The sequence below is a fragment of the Curcuma longa genome, chromosome 17 (genome assembly GCF_044706935.1).
Source record: "Curcuma longa cultivar G26 ecotype Majalengka, Jawa Barat chromosome 17, ITB_CL_G26_1.1, whole genome shotgun sequence".
NCBI classification, from domain to species: Eukaryota; Viridiplantae; Streptophyta; class Magnoliopsida; order Zingiberales; family Zingiberaceae; genus Curcuma; species Curcuma longa.
This window is the reverse complement of record NC_133877.1, coordinates 1,217,480-1,237,578: the sequence shown is the minus strand read 5'-3', so window position 1 is coordinate 1,237,578 and position 20,099 is coordinate 1,217,480. Positions and strand designations below refer to the sequence as shown.

Below are 20,099 nucleotides of genomic sequence, written 5' to 3'. Positions count from 1 at the left end.
CTGGTGCGTGTTCTAGGGAAGAGAGGATCGAGTTGGTGAGGAAAAGGTAGGAGGAGGTCGAAAGGAAGGTAGGCGTACCTTACAACTACAAGGCTCAAGACGACCTCACCTTACTCTTGTTATTACTAGTTCCGAATGGCTCGAAGCTCATGATTGGTCGCCATGACCGGCCGACGAGGTGGGTGGGTAGGTGTAAAGCGAGGTCGAGGAACAGCAATAACAGCAAAATCTATGCACAGTTAATTGCGCGCAGCTCATGTTAATTACCTTGCTGATTAATGAATCCTAAGTTTTATGCATATTCAGAAGTACTGTGACAAGAACAGGTTACCATAAATGGGGGAGTTGGCCGGAAAGAGGGTGAAGGGGCCATCGTTACCCGATTTCATGTGCAGCATATGGCTGGCATTACTACAGTTTGGTCGCCGAACGCAGCAACAGAGGTACCGACTGCATTTTGCTTAATTTTCCTCCTCGAGGCAGAGGCAGTGCTAGCGGCTGATTGAGACTCCGCGGTGGTCCTTCAACGTGCGCTATTTCTAATTACTCCCACAATTCTTTTAATTTGTATTAAGATAGGATATATTTATATATATATATATATATACTAGAAGTGGACTTTGAGATCTTAATTACACCGAAACAATCTTGATCAGGTCTGAGATCAAGAGATGAGATAATTGATCGATAAAACAATCATGATCAGAGTACTTTTCTTCAAGTTGATCTTAGGAGAAGTCACCTATATATGAGAGAATGTATATCAGGGTTGGTCAGTTTTATCAGTGTGGTTACTCCGATGTTCAAGTTAAAACTCGGACGCAATGAGAGAAAAAAAAAACTCTCAAAGATGTAAGAGAACATGATGGAGAAGAGTAGTTACTTTCGCACGCGAGAAGAAAATCATACCTTTAATTTATCCGGTCGTCTGTTATATAGTCAATGAAAAAGAATCTCCATGTGGATATATATCTTCAGAAGGACAGTTAGAAAATAAAGGATCGACAATCTCTAAGTTGCGCCTTCAAGGATGTCCATGTGAGTAGCAAACGTCCACCCGCTCTTCTTTCGAGGGGTAATTTTGGAATAATTATTGGGAAAATCTCCACGCGTGAACTATTATATACTCATCGGCCATCCATTTGTAGGACAGTTAGGGAACCAAATGACAATTGTTGAAGAGAATCTCCACACGGAGGGTACTTATCTACTCGATCAACTAGGGTTGAGGCCGAGTACCGATTTAGCCAAGCATTTAAGATGTGACTCCTCAGTTCGACTGAGTCATCATTGAAGGAGTATTAAATACTCAAGGAATAGAGTCCATGCGAGATGTTGCTACATCTAGGTTAAGTGCTCAAGGATGCTACTAAAGAGTGTTGGTGCAATCGTGCCCCAAGTGATTGGATTTTAATGTTTGGCTAAAATGGATTTAAGTTAGGCAATGTTGGTGATCTAACATGTGTGATTTGAATATATAGGAAAGTCCAGGTTTGAAGACTTGGCAAGTGGTGAAGTCCCGGAGGCGCGGCCTCTTGGCAAGGATGACTTAGCATGACAAAATCGAGGGAAACGTCTCAAGCTAGTGCAAGGATGAGCACGAGGCTTGTGGAAGGCGTTTGAAGGTTTGCGTCAAGGCTAAGGGTTGAAGAAAGAGCTGAAAGGGGGAGTTTTCAGCTAGAGCAGTCGACTGGGGTTGATCCGGAGCACACACAGACAAGCACAGAAAAATCAGTCAAGTGGACAGTCGAGTCGACTGGTCATGAGCAGTCGACTGATATACTACCGTTGGGGTGACAACTGGCGAATTAAATGCATATTTAATTCCCGTTGAAGCCTATCAGTCGACTGGCCCTAGGAGCAGTCGACTGGTGCACTGAATTTTATAAAAAGAGTGGTCAACGTCGCAGAGAACAAGAACAACTTTCTGACATCTTCTTTACTGCTCTCTGAGATTGTAAAAGCTCTACTCTTCCTCTCATACTCCATTAAAGATCTTGTACGAGGAAGACATCGTATTGTGAAGGTTTCTCCGCCTTCGAAGTGTGATTCGAGAAGGAGATTTTTCTCATAGTGGAATCGTCGGCTGTGTGTGTGGATCTTTGGATTAGTCACCTCGTAGAGGTGGATACGAAGTAAATCAAACGGGTTAGCGTTGTGATATTTTCTTCATTGTTTCTTTTCTTCCGCTAATATTTTTGCAGGAGAAAAGTCAAAAAATGTTATTCACCCCCTCTAGCGAACACACCGATCTTAATCGATATCAAGAAATGAGATCAATCACTCGATCAGAAAATAACCCGTACGTGTACTATCAGGTACCTAACGTAAATGATGGCTCAAGTTTGCGAATTCGTTTATCACAATAGATAGATGCGACGAGTGTATGCCGGTATAATTAATTAATGAATATTTAGCTCTAACAATACTAATGCTATCCTCAATAATAATACTATAATAATTAAAATACGTACGTACATTAAAACTCTAGTAATTAATCGAAAACTTATCACATCCTAATTAATTAACAACTTAATTAAGCCTGCAAACAAAAACCTACAAACGTAATTAAGTATAAAAGTTCTTAATTAGATGACATATACATTTTTGACTAGTTCTTCTCAAGTGTACTTATCAGGCTCAGCTAGCTAGCTACATGAGTGGGGGCACATAGTCAGTTATTGACTGAGGTGTTGTTTCGGTAAAAAATCTCTTAGAGAATTTTTTGATATGGGGTCGTTTTAACAGTGGAGCTAGTCATTATAAAAAAATTTACCCAATATTATCCCCGAGGCATAACTGAGTTGATTACAACGGAGCAAACGTGCAGAAGAGGACAAGGATTCGAATCTCGGCGAAACCGAACAATATCCTCCTCCGTCGTGACCAATTACAGTTTTTTGATTTATCTCCTTATAGATGGTCATGTGATCAATTGTGTGGGATCGCTAGGATGATGAATTTCACATTTTGTAGATGAGTTGAGGCATAGATTCCTCCCTCACTAAATGATGCACTTGAGGATTCTGCCTTTCAGTACTGGTGCCTTTAATTTCTTCTGTAATACATGCTCAACAGGCTGCAAAGCAGCGGACTGCATGCATGAAACACCAGAGGAAGAAGACTCTCAGAAACATTAATTAAAGCTAAGTGATGAGTTTAGGGCGGCCGGGCTTAGGTGAGCACGTACATTTGGGTTTGTTTTGGGTTTGTTTCGTCACAGGGAAATAGGTAGAGTAGAGTTGTCTGGGAAGGAACAAGGTGAAGTCCACATGCATGAACTGCATACTGCAGCCACCAGATCATATATATGCCAACCCCAACTCCAACTTCAACTCCAACTCCATGGCAGCTAGCTTATGAGACCAGATCAAGGAAGGAGAGGAGTAATGTGGTGGGTAAAGCTAATGTTTCGGTTTGAGATCGCCTTCCAAATGAGTCGTTAGTCACCTAACTTGTAGATTAATGATCAAGGTGGTACCTACGAGCAGCGAAGGACGAGGGGTGATGAACTCTGACTTGCTACCAAGCTCTGAACTATATGAAAGAAGAAGAGAGTGAGAACAGAGGTCAGGGGCCCTAACTCAACCGCTCCAACACTTAAGTCAGATCCTTGACCGAAGAGGGAGAAAAAAATGCGAGAATACGGAGAAAATATTTGTGGGTGTTGTGCACGCACCTGTATCCGCGAGAGGAGGGGAGATATATAGACTTATGAAAGAGAATAACAGAAAACTGTCTTATCTTAGTTAAGGAGAATATCGCTCAGTGGAGATCTTATCAGAGGAGATGTCTCATCTAGGTAAGGAGAACACCCCATCACGGCCGCAGTAGTGAAAAATCTTATCTTCCATACCTGATACGGCATCAGACTGCTATCATGTCACATTAATGAGGTAGATAAGTTACTTAAGATGTCATATGATTGCATGTGTCCTTTTGATAACAGCCTGTAAAACTAAATGAGGGACTAAACAGAACGGAGTCGGTTGAGCGTGCATGGTGTATGGCACTGAGTCGATGGAGCATGGTCAGTAGAGAGAGCTCGAGCCGAAGCCAGCTGAGACGAGCCTTGGGATCGAGACGGAGCTTGATATGGTCGGGAGAAGACTTGGTGGAGCGGCTTGGACTTGGAACTCGAAGTCGGGCATCGAAGTGCAGTTGAGCTTTGAGAGATGACAGATGTGGACTCCTGAGCCGAGCTGGATGCCGAATCGGATGGTGGATCCCGACCTATGTAGGTTGCCAAGTCGTCGGGTATCGGATCCCGCTCTGCGTTGATTGCCGAGTCGGGGCGTGGGACCAAGCCAATCAGTCCTATAGAGTCAAATTTTCTGTCTGATGTATCATCTAATCGGATCGGATCTTGACCTTCGGGATCAAGTCATACCAACCCATAATAGCTAATTAATTAAGCTAGCTAGAGGGAATGAATGAATAATGTATGTGGTTGTGGTTGTGGTTGTGGTGGCACCTTTTCTTGTTATTAATATATATATTCTTGTATTGGTGAGGTGCAAGCATGAAAGGGGGAGTTGGGGAGGAGAGGAGGATAAGGCAGGTATGTTTGGCCTATTGGTCTGAGCATATATGCATCTCCATCCTCTCCTGGGACACAAAAAAACAACTTTTATCGACAGTGCGCCATGTTAGTTTAATTTGTGTTGGAGGTGTGTGTTTTCTTTAGAAAAATTTTCTAAGTCATACTTTTTTATATATATACTTTATTTAACTACTGCACATGTAGGGTTTGGAATTTTTCATTTTGCATACCTAACATTCGTAATTTTGAAATCACACAACACATTCCTATTATATCTCTCTTTTTTTTTTCTCATTCAAAAATTTATTATTTTCAATTTATACCATCAAGAATTTCATTTGATTTTGATTTTAAAAAAATTAAAAAATTTTAATTCTATCAATCAGTTTCAAAAGCCTCCTTAATATATTTATGCTTTCAGATCTGAAATTAACAACATAAATTAAGAGTAAATTTCTAAATTGACAAAAACTTGATAAAATTTATCGTAAATTTGTTATAAAGCCTAAGATAATAATACTTATTAACCAATATCATTAATAAATTTTTAGGACTCTCTTAATTTAAAAAATATCAAATTTTTAAATTTTTAAATAATGTATATCTATTAATCAATTTTATCCAAGTTTAGACCTAAAAAATTTTGAATCATTTCAAATCAAAAGTAATATACATTTAAAAGATTTTTTAATATATGTTTGCTCTTAAATTTAAATTCGACAATATAAATTAAGGATAATAAAATTTTAAATAAATAAAATAAAAATTAATTATTTCATAAAAGAAAGAGGATATAATGTGAATGCATGAGCTGCATGATTTTTTGAAAGTTAGGGAAATTCCAAAACTTATCAATCTGACCTACTGTTTTATTATTATTATTTATTTATTTCTCTTTTTTAATTTTGGGGTTAACACTGCGTAATAGATTGAAATTCCTAATGTCCGCTTGCCGCAACTCAAATAACGAACCATTGTCTCTGTCAAGACCTAATTGACACCCTCTTTCGACCCCTAAAATGTTAGCATTATCTTAAAATTTTCACTCCGATTGTTGTTTAAAATTTTAATATTTTTTTATTTTTTAATAGGCCGGCCTGTCTAACTCGTAATCCGGTTTAAATTGGATTAGAGATTTTTCAACCAATCAAATTGATAGATTGGCCAGTCTCAACTCACTATATGATAGATTTTTAATGGATTGATCCGTCTCGTCGTGGATTGACCCATTTCACAAACTCTACATTCTATTATTATCTTCTCATTTAACATGACGATGGTGCGACGAAATATCATTTTCGTCGCCGATTCACAACGAATTTTATGACGAAAAATATTTTTGTCACAAAATTTCGATAAATATATAGTAACTTACAATTAAAAAAATGATAAATCCCAGTCAGTCTCATGGACTCAATCCCTAGGGGTGGCCGACCCGGTCCCACGGAAGTTTCCCACCGACCACCAGGGTAAATCGGGAAGCGCATACAGCGACATAGTAACTTACAATAGATTTGCGACGAAACAGTTTTCGTTGCAAAATTTATCGTAAATTTGCGACGAAAATGATTTTCGTCGCAAAATTTATTTTTTTTTTTCCTAATCTGCTTATTCGTTGATTATCCCGTATATACAATCAAATATCGATCCAATCAAATCGATTCATAAAATACATATGACTTGTCAACATTCATATCAATATCAACATCATATATCCATAACAATACATAAATGATGAAACAATCCATAACAACATCCATTCATTATACAAAGATCCATATATACAAATATACATATCAACATCCATAATCCATATCAACATGCATAATATACAGCACTGCCGCTGGCCGCAACCTGCAGCTGCCAGCGGTCGATCGGCAGTCGCGACTGGCCCCTGCAATAGTCCGACGGTGAAAACAAACCCACAAGGATGAAGGAGGAGAAGGAGGAAGGAGGAAAGGAAAGCTTACCACACGCGAGGAGGAAAGATCCGACAAGATTTGGCCGACAACAGCGAGAAGGAGGCGCAGGCGAGAGGAGGAAGGAGGCGTAAGCGAGAAGAAGGGGCAACAGCGAGTAATATTTGAGAAAAAACGCGAGAGAGATTTAGATTTAGGGATTAATGGGAATTTGGTGACAAAAATTTTTCGTCGCCAAATTCATCGCTAAATATGCGACGAACTCGTCGCCAATTTGGCGACGAACACTCGCCAATTTTGGTGACGACAAACAGTGCGTTCGTCGCCAAATTTAAAGACCATGTCACAGTTTGATGGTCATTTGGTGACGAATAAATTTTCCATCGCAAATTTACGACAAACAGGATTTTCACCGCCATTTTACGACGAATTTGACAACGAATTATTTTTTTGCAACGAAATGTGTGTCGAAATTAATATGTTGCTAAATGTGCAATAAATTATTATTCGTCACAAATTTCGTCGTAAAACAGCGACGAAAGATAATTTCGTCGCAAAATCTTTGCAATTTTACGACGAAAATAATTTGTCACAAAAATTCATCCCTTTAGTGCTCATAAAAATATTTATTTTTTATTTAAAAATTAATAAATTTAACTAAAAACTTGGTATTTTGGGCGGATAAGTTAGCGTGCAATAAGATTAAAATGGTAAATTTAATAAAATACACTTATGGAATAACTTTTCGAAGATAAATAAAAAATAAATCAAAGAACGACATTCCTCCTAAGTAATGCATATATTTAACGTTTAAACAATTAATGCTAAGACACTACGTCGCAGAAATCACCTAAATCACCTCGTCTTCTGAATTTATTTGATGGTCCAAAATTAATTAACTCGTAAGATCCAGATATTTAATAAAAAAAGGAATTTAAAAATTATTTTACAATATAATCAAAAATCTTCCATCTAAGCAATGGTGTAATGGCAAAATGGTCAATGAGTTACTCAAATATTCTTAATTACGACGCACTGTAATATATTTTCTCTGATGAGATGAAAATTTAAAATATTGATTGTTGAATGAAAAAACCACGCATGTTTTTAAATTTACATGACGAGCTTTAAAATTAATAGATCATAACAATTAGATATATGAATTATAAAAAATAAAAAAAATAAAAGGAGGATTGAGGTTGAGATGAGGTGGGGATCAAGATTAAGCTTAGGCCAAAGATCACAAGGATAATACTTAGCATTTTCATCCGCTGTAAAATAAAAATATTTTTAAAGCTTAAATAATCCATTTTAATTAAAAAAAAAATGCCAGGCCGTTTGGCGGCCTCAGCATATTAAAATAAATCCGGCCAAGATAGAGCAATAATATGCAAGCAACGCGATCTCACATAAACATGGAAACTGACAAAAGAATCCTATTTTGTTCTTTCGATCAAGTTCTAGCTAGTTCTCAGCCAAATCATCAGAAAATGAAGCTTTACAGTTTTATCTACAATTAATCATTCGATGAGATAGTTGGATATGAGTTCATTTACAGCGTTCAGAGCCACACAATAGACTAATAGAGGGTGTAAAAAAAAAAAAATTAGAACATGATTGAGTTGATTAGTACGGAACAGATGAATAATTATTCTTTTTAATTTACCTCCTTATTGAAATTGACGCTGAAACGTAGGCATGTTCACAGCAAGCAATTAACATAACATCTATTTTGGATTATAAAAAAACAGTTTGTAACAATTTTTTCAAGTGGAGGCATAATCGCTGCCGTGCTGCATCTTGGCCGGTCGGAGCGGAGATCGCCGGTGTATCGGAGGCGTTGGCAGGGATGCTTCGACCTTCGTCCACGGCGATCACAAACGATGCCCGCGGAGCATCTGACCGTCCTTTCTATCTCGTCTCGTATATATTAAAAAAAGCTTATAATAAATTAAAATAGGTTTATACTTTTTATATTTTTTTACCTCGTCCTTTAATGTTTTTTTTTTGCACGAAATACTTTCTATATTAATAATCCAACAAGAAAAAAAAAACAAAAGAATCCGGGACAGGTGGCACTATTTCACGAACTGGCATTAACTGATGCGATTTGTGCTAATCCCTGTGCTCATGCAGATCGAAAGTGACAGCAATAATTTCAAATGCTCCGTGGTTAATCAGAGATTAGTTCTAAACACACCCCGTAACGGGCGTCAGAGCAAAACAATTATTGCAAGCACAGCTCAGCTTCGGTGAAAATCTTCAAAAAAAAAAAAAAAAAAAAAAAACAAATCATTGTCATCATCCAAAATCCAACTCGCTCATGTTTTCCTTTCCAGCAACAAAGGAATCATTACCTGACAACTCAGGGGATCGCGAAGAACAGATCAAAGACACAACTAGACACGGTTTGATCTTGAGGAACTGCCAAAACCAGGATCATCTGATGCCAAAGTACACACGTATATAAAATGAGGGAGATAATTTAGTCGGATATTCGCAGTTGTTGGTTTGTTCTTCAGAATTGGGAGGATGCCGTCCTTTGGATCTTCCTCTTCTTGCCGACTGGCAGCCCGGCCGAGAGCGCTTGCTTAAGCAACTGTTGTTGTCGACAGAAGCACAAATGCAAAGATCGATGGGATTTCAGTAGGAAAACAAGGGGATCAATTACCTACCTCCTCGTACTTGAGCTTTAGCCTCCTGTTTTCCTCCAGAAGATGATCCACTTCCTTCTCCAGCTCGTTTGTGTAGGCCTGGTGAATAGATCAGATCGGGAATCGCAGTTACCAAAACAGGGGAAGGCAAAGACAGAGGGGGAAGGGGGATCGGGGGCGTGCCTGTTTCCGAGCCCTAGATCTGGCGGCCGACTCGCGATTCTTAATCATCCGTTCCTTGCGGAGGTCTACGGCCTCGTTGGCATTTACGGCGTCGGCGGAGTCGCTGGCGGGGCGAGCGGCGGAGCAGGAGATGAGGAAGCAGCGGAGGAAGAGGGGATCGGGCGTGGAGGTGGCGTCTCGGGGGTTGAGACTGCTGGGACTGATGTCCTTCCAGACCTCCGCCGCAGCCGCCCTGTGCTGGGTGGAAGAAGGGATGGAGGAGGAGGGAGAGGAGGCTTCGCTGGCCATGGCGATTGGCGAGAAAGAAATGCGAGAAGAAAAAGGAAAGGAGTTGGTGGCGCTGCTGAACGCTCCTTCTCAATAAGGTAAAAAAAAACGGCACGGGGCAGCAGAGATTTTTTTGCTACCTTTGAAGATATTTCATTTTTGGGGGAAAAAAAAACGTTCTACATTTAAGGAATGTCAAATAAATATGTTTTTTTAAGAAAAAAAATCGTTAAATAGCAGTTCTATCATATTTTTTTATTTTAAACAATATGTTGTAATATTAATCAAAACTATCCCCAACTTAATAAAAATTATTTTAATAGTATTAAAATTATTTTAACTTATATTTAATTACAAATTTACTATTTATAATCTCGATACAGGCGACCACGTTGTCTAGTTAGGGCATAGGAAGGGGGACGCCGGAGGAATTCTAGAAATGAACGCGGGAGCCGGGACTCGACGGGTGCCGTACGCGAGAGGTGGGGGACCCGAAGCGCATGGGTGGGGCCCTCTCGCCAAAACGAGGGGAATCTAAGTCCAAGCCGGTGTGGCCAGCTGGTCAGGATTGCTTGAAATTATTCGCATCGGATAAGAGTGATCTGTGCCTAAAGATTTGATATAGAGGGAAGTAGGGTAGCTAGCGGGAAGTAGAGTTGCCAGCTGCTTTGATAATTCATATCTTTAATTCTTCGAAACTATTAATTTAGAGGATGATCCGATCTCATAAAAAAAAATTCTAAGTATTTAATTATGATCCGATCCATGTATGTTCCATGTTTTCGCCAAAGATTATAATTTTGCATCAATTGAGATTCGATCAGTGATATTTTAGATATTTTTTTTATGTGTCTTTATCGTTGTATTGTGCCCTGGGGACTAAAGTAGCTAGCTTATGAATCCTGCTTGCAAGATAATAAATTTATTTAAAATTGATTTTAGAAGTCAAATTAATTTTAGGATTTGTCTCTAATTTAGAATTTAAAATTTAAAATTTAAGACGGTTTGATGCAATGTTGCTCTCTCTTGCTCATCAAATTTGGGGCCTTCAATCGGATACCAATTTCGAATATCATGCTCTAATTCAATGTGATGCACATGCATCATCCTTGGGTTTGTGCAACGCAATCTCAATTCTATTAGAGGCACTCGGAGTCAGAAACAGAGTCAAGAATTTCATATTAGAGGAAAGGTAAAAGATATGTTTAACGTTGAGGAGAGGCAGTAGTGTCGTTGTCCTTTATTCTTCCTTCATTTCTGTACTCTAACATCTCTTATATTAAAAAATTTGAAGAGGGAGGGAGGGAGAGAGTCGCCGCCATCACCATGAGCTCTCGAGTAGGTCATCTACGCGACCACCATGAACTCAAGCCAAGCAGCTACTACTAGCTTGTGGCCAAGCTGTGAATGAATGAGAGCTAGTGGTTAGCTTGTCATTGGGCTCGCGGTAGGCCACGAAAGGTGTGCTCAAGCGAGCACAAACCCAGTTATCATGTAGATTGCCACATAGCGATCCACTTGATCACTCACTAGCCACATAACGAGGAGCCCTCTATAAAAGTTGGAGAGAAAAAAAAAAGTCTTTATTTATGTTCGATCAATTCATATAAAATGAATTAAATGAATAAATTTAATCATTCATAAATGAACAAGTTATATATATTTAACTTATTAATATTCATAAATAAAAATTATGAAATATTAATAAATAAATAATCAATAAAGAAATATTCTTGATAAATAAATAAATAATTTCTTAATAAATAATCTTATCAAACTTAATAACTAAACAAGTTGAAGTCCAACTTGAATCAAATTCAAGCTCGTAAAAAGAATCAACTATTTCAACCGGTTGGTGGCCGGAGGATTCCACCTAATGACATAGTTAATGAAGAATCTAATTAATACTTTTCTAATAATGTTAGCTCTAATTCTCTATTTGAGTTTAAGTTGTTTTCTTAATCTCATCCTTAATAGGTGTCAAGCCAAGCCAACTGTCCACGTGGCCAGTCGTCGCTCCTAATCATTTTGAGGTGCTAGCTAGCTAACTTCATCATTAGTTTTAATTATTTTATAGCACGTTAATTAAGCATGATTAGTTTAAATAGTTATCAACAACTTCGGATAGAGCAATAATGGCTAATCGACATATCAAAACAAATTAAACAAATCTAGAGAATTGGGTAGGTCATTTATGTTATTTAATTTCGTAAGGATAAGTTATCATATTGTACATATATGATTTTATATGTTGAAGATAAATGATCATCTACGATTATAGGTCGTAGTCCATTGAGTCACATCAACTGCTCTATATTTCTTATATATCTTACAGATAACCCCATTAATTTTTTTTAATCTCATATCATATTTTTCAATCACCTATGAGTGTATTCTAAATTACTTACTAACCTTTAAACCAACTTCTCGGGATAAAATGTGGAATCCACCACCTTAGCGGCCCTACACATCGGCCCCACGATCATCTGTGAAGAGGTAAATCGAGAAACTGCAATTGGTCACAACACATGACACTACAAAAAAAACAGTTGCGACGAAATTTGCGACGAATTTTGTCAAAAAATTCGTCGCAAAAAGATTTCCAACGAAATTTGCGACGAATAATTATCGTTGTTATAAAATCGTCGCCAAAAATTTGCGTCGAAAAATCCACATTTGTCGCAAAAATTTGCGACGAAACTAAAATTTCGTTGCCAAATTCGTCGCCACTGTCGCCAATTGGCGACGAATACATTTCGTCGCCAATTGGCGACGCATTTTTGGATTCGTCGCCAATTGGCAATAACGAATATAAAATTCGTTGCAAATTTCGATAAATAGTAAACTGACGATATATTTGTGACGAACTAGTTTTCGTTGCTAATTTCGTCGCCAATTGGCGACGAATCCTATATTCGTCGCAGATTTCGTTGCAAAAATAAAAAAAAAATTCAATGCAATATTTATTTTGGTGATTATCCTGTATATACAAACAATATCGATCCAATCGGATCGATTCATAAATACATGTAACCTGTAATAAACAAGCATATCAAATCCAATACAAATAAAGCAATAACATCCATTCATTTCATCCAAATATATGGACATACATGAATCCATAACATCCAAATCATCCATATCCATAACATCCAAATATTCATAACATCTACAATCCATAAAACTCATAATACAATCCAGCAAATAACTACATTAGACATGTATGTACATGTCTATAAGTCTAACCAAGTCACATCATCATAATCCAGCATTTGTTACAAAATTGGCGACGAAAATCTTGTTCGTCGCCAATTTTGACGATGAATTTGATTGTTCGTCGTCAAATTGGCGACGAATTTTATTATTCGTCGCCAAATTGGCGACGAACATGATTGTTCGTCGCCAAAATTGGCGACGAACAGGATTTCGTCGCCAAATTAGCGACGAACAGGATTTGTCGCCAAATTCGCGACGAACAATCATATTCGTCGCCGATTTGGCGACGAAAATCTGGTTCGTCGCCAAATTGCGACTAATTTAGCGACGATTAATTTTTTGCAACGAACTCAGCAACGAATTTATTGAGTTGCTAAATTAGCGACAAATATTGGATTCGTCGCAAAATTTGTTGCAGATTAGCAACGAAATATGGATTTGTCCCAAATTTCGTTGCTAATTGGCGACAAAATTTTTTCGTCCCAAAAGTTCGTTGCAAAATACCTGTTCTTTTGTAGTATGAGAGTATTGTCTTACTTCGCCAGGATTCGAACCTTTGCCCTCTTCTGCAACTCTGCTACGTTGTAACAAACTCAGCTATGCCCCGAAGGCACTAACCTTTAAACCCACGAGCATATACATAATAGTTATGATTTCTTAATTGTTACAACGGTAACAATTACAATTACAATAGTTTATTTATAGTTATAGTAATTACCGTTTCGTAGCTATTACAACTGTAGCTACAATAACTATAATAGTTATTTGTATTTGTAGTAGAGTTACAGTTTCATAGCTGCTATAATATATAGTGAGTTTAATCACTTTGCAGCAATTGCGAAACTATAACTACTATGCATGCATGAGGGAAGGGATGGACTGTTTTATTTTTAACATAGCCTTTTTATTAAAATTATAATTAATTTTAATCAATTGAATTAATCTAATAAAATTAATTATAGTTGAAATAAATTAAATATATAACATAATAAAATTATCTTCCAAAAATTCTAAAGTAATAAAAAAAAATCTAAAATAGTATTCAAATTTATTTATTTATTTATATATATCATCATTAATAATAATAATAATATCATATATATTTTATTAAACTAAGTTATACATTAAAATTTCAAATAAATAAAATTTTATTGTTACCTTGATTATGTTTTATTAAGTTAAATAATATTAAATTATATTTTATTCTTTTTAATTTGATTATATAATTATCTGATAATTATATAATCAAAATTATAGACTATTACTTTAAATCAGCCGCATCCTGCAGGACATTTGAAAAAAATATACACAGTTGAATTGTGAGGTGGGGATATCATTTAAAAATCAAAATGAAAGCTCTTTTGATGATATTTAAAAATTAAAGGATGCTTTCTTTTTAGTTTTGTCTAATATTTTTATATTATTGCAAGGTAATAATTTGTTGCATGAAAAATTAGCATGAAATGTTAACCTGAAAGACATAAATATGGAGGTAAGATCCATTGCATGTAAGTGGAACCCAATCCCTTGTGTTTTTCATGTTAACATTTCATGACTTTTATTGCACATGACTTTTATAGACTACTCGTATGTCAAAAAACCACCGTGACACACGACGCCAACTACAATGGAAGAAACGTCCAGTGAACACAACAATATAATGGGCATGCATTATTAATTAATCATGAAGACAGAAAAAACACCAGGCGAAATGAACATATAATTTTAATAATTTTATCCTTACAATAAAAATATATATTATTGTAATCCCGAGGAGATGCTTTAAAATTTAACAAATTTCATCCTCCCACCCTCATCCAATGACCAATATGACAAGGAAAATTATTTTTTTTTAATTTCCTCTAATTGACGGGGGAAACCAGAAAATCCGCAACGTGACTTCCACAGCATCGTGATCCGTAGGCGGTGATGATCCACGTCACTCTACTGCTCCTCGTGATCCGTCCGCTCCAATGCATTACAACCCCACCAGTCCCTTTCCGCCACGTCCTCGATCCGCGGCCTCCATCAGTGACGCCTACGTGGGACCGGCACATGCCGTAGTTGGTGGGTAGCGCGAGGGTCGGCGAAGCTGTCGGTTTCACTGATGGATGAATCGAGCCGTTGGAAACGGCCCGGTGGGGCCCGACAGGGACGTCCCACCGAGGGCGCGCCTGACGGCACGTGACCGCTAGGTCCCACGCCGGTCGCCACTCGACGACGCTTCTCGATGAATCGAGAGGAAACGCTGGCCAATTTCTATGCGGTAGGGGTCGCATATTCAAACGTGGGCGTGCGTGGAGAAGGATGTGGATGGCATGATGAGCCCGTTCCCCACAAGGACTAGCTGTCGCAGGGCCCCACCGTACTTTACCAATTAAGTAACGTCGAGACTGCAATGGCCTATAAAAGCCACCGCCTTTCTCTCTGCCTTTTCCAACAGCGAGTGGCCCTTGGCTACCGCCGGCGAGAGCTTAGAGTCGGAGGAAGAGATTCGAGATGTCGAAGGAGGTGGAAATGGAGGGGGAGCACCGGACGGCGAAGGACTATCATGATCCGCCTCCTGCGCCTCTGTTTGATCTTGGAGAGCTCAAGCTGTGGTCCTTCTACAGGGCGCTCATCGCCGAGTTCGTCGCTACCCTGCTCTTCCTCTACGTCACCGTGGCCACCGTCATCGGGTACAACGTCCAGTCGCAGGGGCAAGAGTGTGGCGGCGTCGGCATCCTGGGCATCGCTTGGGCCTTCGGGGGCATGATTTTCATACTTGTCTACTGCACCGCCGGGATCTCAGGTAGTGTGCGCGTGATCTGCTTTATTGTGGTCGATTTTCGTCTTCTTCGTTTCTAATTGAGGGCTGATGGCGGAGGGGTTTTGATTAAGGTGGGCACATCAACCCGGCGGTGACGCTCGGGCTGTTCCTGGCGCGGAAGGTGTCGCTGGTGCGCGCGGTGCTTTACATGGTGTCGCAGTGCCTGGGTGCTATCTGCGGCGTAGGGATCGTGAAGGGCATCATGAAGCATCCATTCAACCAGTTCGGCGGTGGGGCGAATTCGGTGGCCACCGGCTACTCGAGGGGCACCGCGCTCGGCGCCGAGATCATCGGCACCTTCGTTCTCGTCTACACCGTCTTCTCCGCCACCGATCCCAAGCGCAGCGCTCGCGATTCCCACGTCCCGGTAAATATCTTGCCTTATCTTCTCCAGGCAGCTCGGGAGTTCAGTTGACTAATATTTGGCGCTGCTACAGGTGCTGGCTCCCCTGCCCATTGGGTTCGCCGTGTTCATGGTGCATCTGGCGACGATCCCCATCACCGGCACCGGCATCAACCCCGCGAGGAGTTTCGGAGCGGCCGTCATCTACAACCACAGCAAACCATGGCATGATCACGTCAGTCTCCTCCCGCGATCAGTTAGCGCTTCCATTTGTTATTTTTTGACTAAGAGATCAAATTGCTCACTCTAATTTGTCGACGCAGTGGATCTTCTGGGTCGGTCCTTTCATCGGAGCTCTGGCGGCGGCCGTGTACCACCAGTTCGTGCTGAGGGCGGCGGCAATCAAGGCCTTGGGATCGTTCCGGAGCACCCGCAGCATCTGAAACTACCTGGAGCATCATTGAAACTTGCTCGAACTACATATCTATCACTCATGCCTCTGCCTTTTCTCCTGTACTTTTTGTTGCTACTCCGATGTTCAGTGAACTCTCTAATTAATCTTGTTGGCTACAACATTTCCAGTGTTCAGTGTGTAATTATGGGCTAGAACATTCCCCGAACCCACCCAGAACTTTGATTGCTAAGTAACCAGGTAACCTACGTTCTGTGTGCTAGATCTCTCAGCAAATTCTCCCCAGGATGGTTTGCTAGCTGATCAGCATTTTGCCTGCCAGAAACAACATCAACTGCGTGATAAAGTGCATGCAGCGCTCAGTGGGTGGGTGGAGTTCCCTCCGTCTGTACTAATGGCTGCTAGGTCTTCGTCGTCGTCTTCTTCTTCTTCAGTGGAAAGGTGACTCACGCTGAGTAAAATGCCTGATCGATCATATTCGTTGTCTTCATTATGTAGAGTCATTCTGTCAACTAGTCTAACATTGGAATATTGAAGAAAGACAAATCCGAAACCCTAAACGTGTAATCCACACTAGAAACGTCCAAGATATATCAGTTCCTAAAAGGCTTCAGCCTTTTCGAGTTTACTACTGTGTTTGTGGAGTTGGATTTGTTTGGGCTTCTATTGAGATGGCAATTGAGAGCAGAGTTGTAGCATAGTTGAGTTGGTTATGACGGAGTTGTACAAATTGGACAAAGATTCGAATTTTGATGAAGTTAAATAATATCTTCTTCTGTCATGATCAATTATAATTTTTCGATTTGTCTTTTCACTGTTGAGGTAACAAATTTTATCTTTTGCATAGAAAGAGATGACAATTGAAAGCATCCATGGGATTAACTGTCAACTAGAATGAGAGGGAGCTTCTTTTATTAACATTGCGAGTACTTCCCATTTGGAGGAGCCATTGTTTTCATTTTTATTTTTTAAAAAATATTTTTATTGATTGATAACAGTTTGTTTAAAAATAAAATAAAATCAATAAAATATAAAAATTAGCTGTTGAAAATTTACCTATAAATACATCTTTAATATTTTTTTATTTATCTTATCATTTTCTATTTTTTATTTCTTTCATTCTATATTTATATTTTTACATGAGATGGGCGAAAATTTCAATGCTTTTTTACAAATCTTTTAAATTCTCAATATGTGAAAAACACATCTTTTGAATTTTACAAACCTTTAAAAAAATTACTAATTACGTGATGGTTAACTGTATTATCATTTTTGAACCGATTTAGTTGAGCATGTTTGAGTATGTTATGATCACGATCAATAAAAAAATTAATTTGTTAATTATGATATATTTAATTATCTTATATTGTATTTCAAAAATGATAGATAAGAATTCATTATTTAATATTGTACTCATTCTTTTTAAATTTTATAAAATTTAAATTATATTTTATCAATTATTATTTCTTAAAAATTATATATAAATCAAAATAATGATATTAAATACATATTCTATATAAAATATAAATAATATATAAAATACATTATCTATGTATATATAATATAAAATATAAATAAAGAGCCAGACCTATAAAAAAAAAAGTTGTTGGGAGAATTTTTTTTTATAATGGAGAGACAAATAAAACTTTTACTTTTGATGTGGCATTACAGAGGAAAAAAAAACTTTTACAACAACTCCTACCACTAGATATTTCTAATAATACTTTATAAGAGCATCTGCAACGCAGGTTAATGATGCATTAATAACAAAAAGAGAGAGGATGAGTCAGCAGAGCTTGCCCATGTGGCAATGGCAGCCACATGAACGCGTTCAATAGTTTGAACGCGTTCATGTGGGTAGTGGGGCCCACATACAATTTTTTTTATTATTTTATTATTAATAGTGGTGTTATAACATACCAGCGTTGTGGATGCTCTAATTAGTTATAAATTTTCATCACTTTCCATAATGTAGTACGCCTGACAATTTGTGTCGCAGACAATGACATCCTTCAGATTTAACCTGTGCTCAATTCAACAATTCTGATACTTGAGAACTACTGCACTTAGTAGGTCGTGGTTCGATACTTAGCTACGGCGTATTTGTAGGAATTTTCCTTTAAATGGGGATCGTAATCAAAGGATGCTAGGCATCTGGGTTGGCCACTGCGTGCGCTTCCCGATTTACCCTGGTGGCCGGTGGGAAACTTCCGTGGGATCGAATCGGTCACCCCCAGGGATTGAGTCAATGCGACTGACTGAGATTATCATTTTTTTTTTATCTATTTCAACAAAAAGATATAATTTACTATCCTAATAATTCTATCAATTTTATGATCATCTAAAAATTATTCAATTTTTTTTAATGATCGATACCATCATGGAAACAACCCCATATTCAAAAAATCTCTTAAAGAATTTTTTGGATGCATGGTTCCATTGTGTTGATAAAAGATTTCAATATCGAGACAACACTTTCAATCAACAAGCCTCTTAAAGGGGATTTATTTGTTACTAAGGGTACTCGAACTTCAAATATTATGTCTCCATGCTTATCACTTCTGCAAAAGATGGAGCCGCCACTTTAGCAGCTCCACACGGTCGGCCCCACGACCATCTGTGAAGAGGTAAATCGAGAAACTGCAGTTGGTCACGACGTTGGAGGGTATTGCCTGACTTCGTTAGAATTCGAACCCTTGCCCTCTTCTGCAAGTCTGCTACGTTATAACCAACTCATTTATGCTTATCACTCATTTATGGGGGACGTTGACTCAATTGTAAAATTATTATTATATGATTTTGAGAACACATATTTAAGTTACCGAAATCGTCTCTTATAAAATTCAATTCTTTCTCTAACAGAAAGACTCAATACAATTCAATCATATTGGTACAAGCTTCATGCATTTATTTAATTGATAATTGTTGAATCTATAAATAAAATAAAATTATGGTCGTGTGACCATAAGTTTGAATCACAAAAATCACCTTTTATAGAATTTGAAACTTCAAATTGGGCTTTAGTATGGGCCAAGCCCATCTAGTAGTGATAGTGGAGGCCCATTACTTGCGTGACAAGGAGAATGAAATCCCAAAAGCGGCACTGTCCGCAGAAGTAATCAGTCGGTTTCGCTTTCTTGTTTCCTAATTCTCCTTCCACGCTTCCATGAAAGCCTCCGCACCAAGTCAAACGCTATGCGATATATTCGCAAAGCCGAAGCTTGTTCAGATATACGAATGGGTTCGCTCACTTGTTCCTTCCTCTCCGGCGATCGGTTCACGCCAGCCGAGCTCGAGGCGGCGGCGCAACTTGTCAACCTGCGCCGAGGCGAGGCGGAGAAGCCCCAAAACTCCTCCTCCTCCTCCTCCTCCAGCTACTCTGTTGCATCGCTCGGCAATGGCACTCGGCCGGATGCTCCCTCGAAGAAGAGACGACGGTACCGTCTCGTCGAAGACCTCTACGCCATGACGGAGAAGATGGACGGCGGGTTGCACCGACCGTCTCAAAGGAGGAGAGCGATTCGTAATGAACATTAATTCAGAGCTGAACTCTCATGATTATAGTTTGTCGTCAAAATTTGTATATATAGATCTTCCTCTGCGTTGACTTTTTAATTGAGAGAGCCGAGGAGGAGAGGAGAAGAGCTAGTTGTGGAAGTCGTCGGCGGCGACACTCGACCTCCTCCTCCGCCGTCGTGGTGGCGGAAGGCTGCTGTGGATCAGGTTTCGTGAGTCGTGACTCGTTGTGTAATC

The 20,099-nt window shown here is 38.8% G+C and overlaps 2 protein-coding genes across 3 annotated transcripts; one reads left to right on the top strand and one right to left on the bottom strand.

Annotated features, from left to right (window-relative positions):
* Positions 1–8,606: 8,606 nt before the first annotated feature.
* LOC141848255 (ABSCISIC ACID-INSENSITIVE 5-like protein 5) lies at positions 8,607–9,699 on the bottom strand. Of its 2 annotated transcripts, XR_012603512.1 has the most exons (4): positions 9,300–9,699; positions 9,138–9,215; positions 8,820–9,061; positions 8,607–8,722 (listed from the first exon to the last, which is right to left on the bottom strand). XR_012603512.1 is itself a non-coding variant. In XM_074736309.1 (3 exons), exons 1-3 carry the CDS (start codon positions 9,585–9,587, stop codon positions 8,981–8,983), a joined length of 447 nt encoding a protein of 148 aa, XP_074592410.1. In that variant the 5' UTR covers positions 9,588–9,699; the 3' UTR covers positions 8,607–8,980. The 2 variants fall into 2 exon arrangements, 1 of the variants encoding a protein (XP_074592410.1); XM_074736309.1 differs by having other exon boundaries at positions 8,607–9,061.
* A 5,509-nt stretch (positions 9,700–15,208) lies between these two features.
* Positions 15,209–16,522, top strand: LOC141848254 (aquaporin PIP2-7-like). Its single transcript, XM_074736308.1, has 4 exons — positions 15,209–15,573; positions 15,663–15,958; positions 16,029–16,169; positions 16,258–16,522. Exons 1-4 carry the CDS (start codon positions 15,282–15,284, stop codon positions 16,375–16,377), a joined length of 849 nt encoding a protein of 282 aa, XP_074592409.1. The 5' UTR covers positions 15,209–15,281; the 3' UTR covers positions 16,378–16,522.
* Positions 16,523–20,099: the final 3,577 nt, after the last annotated feature.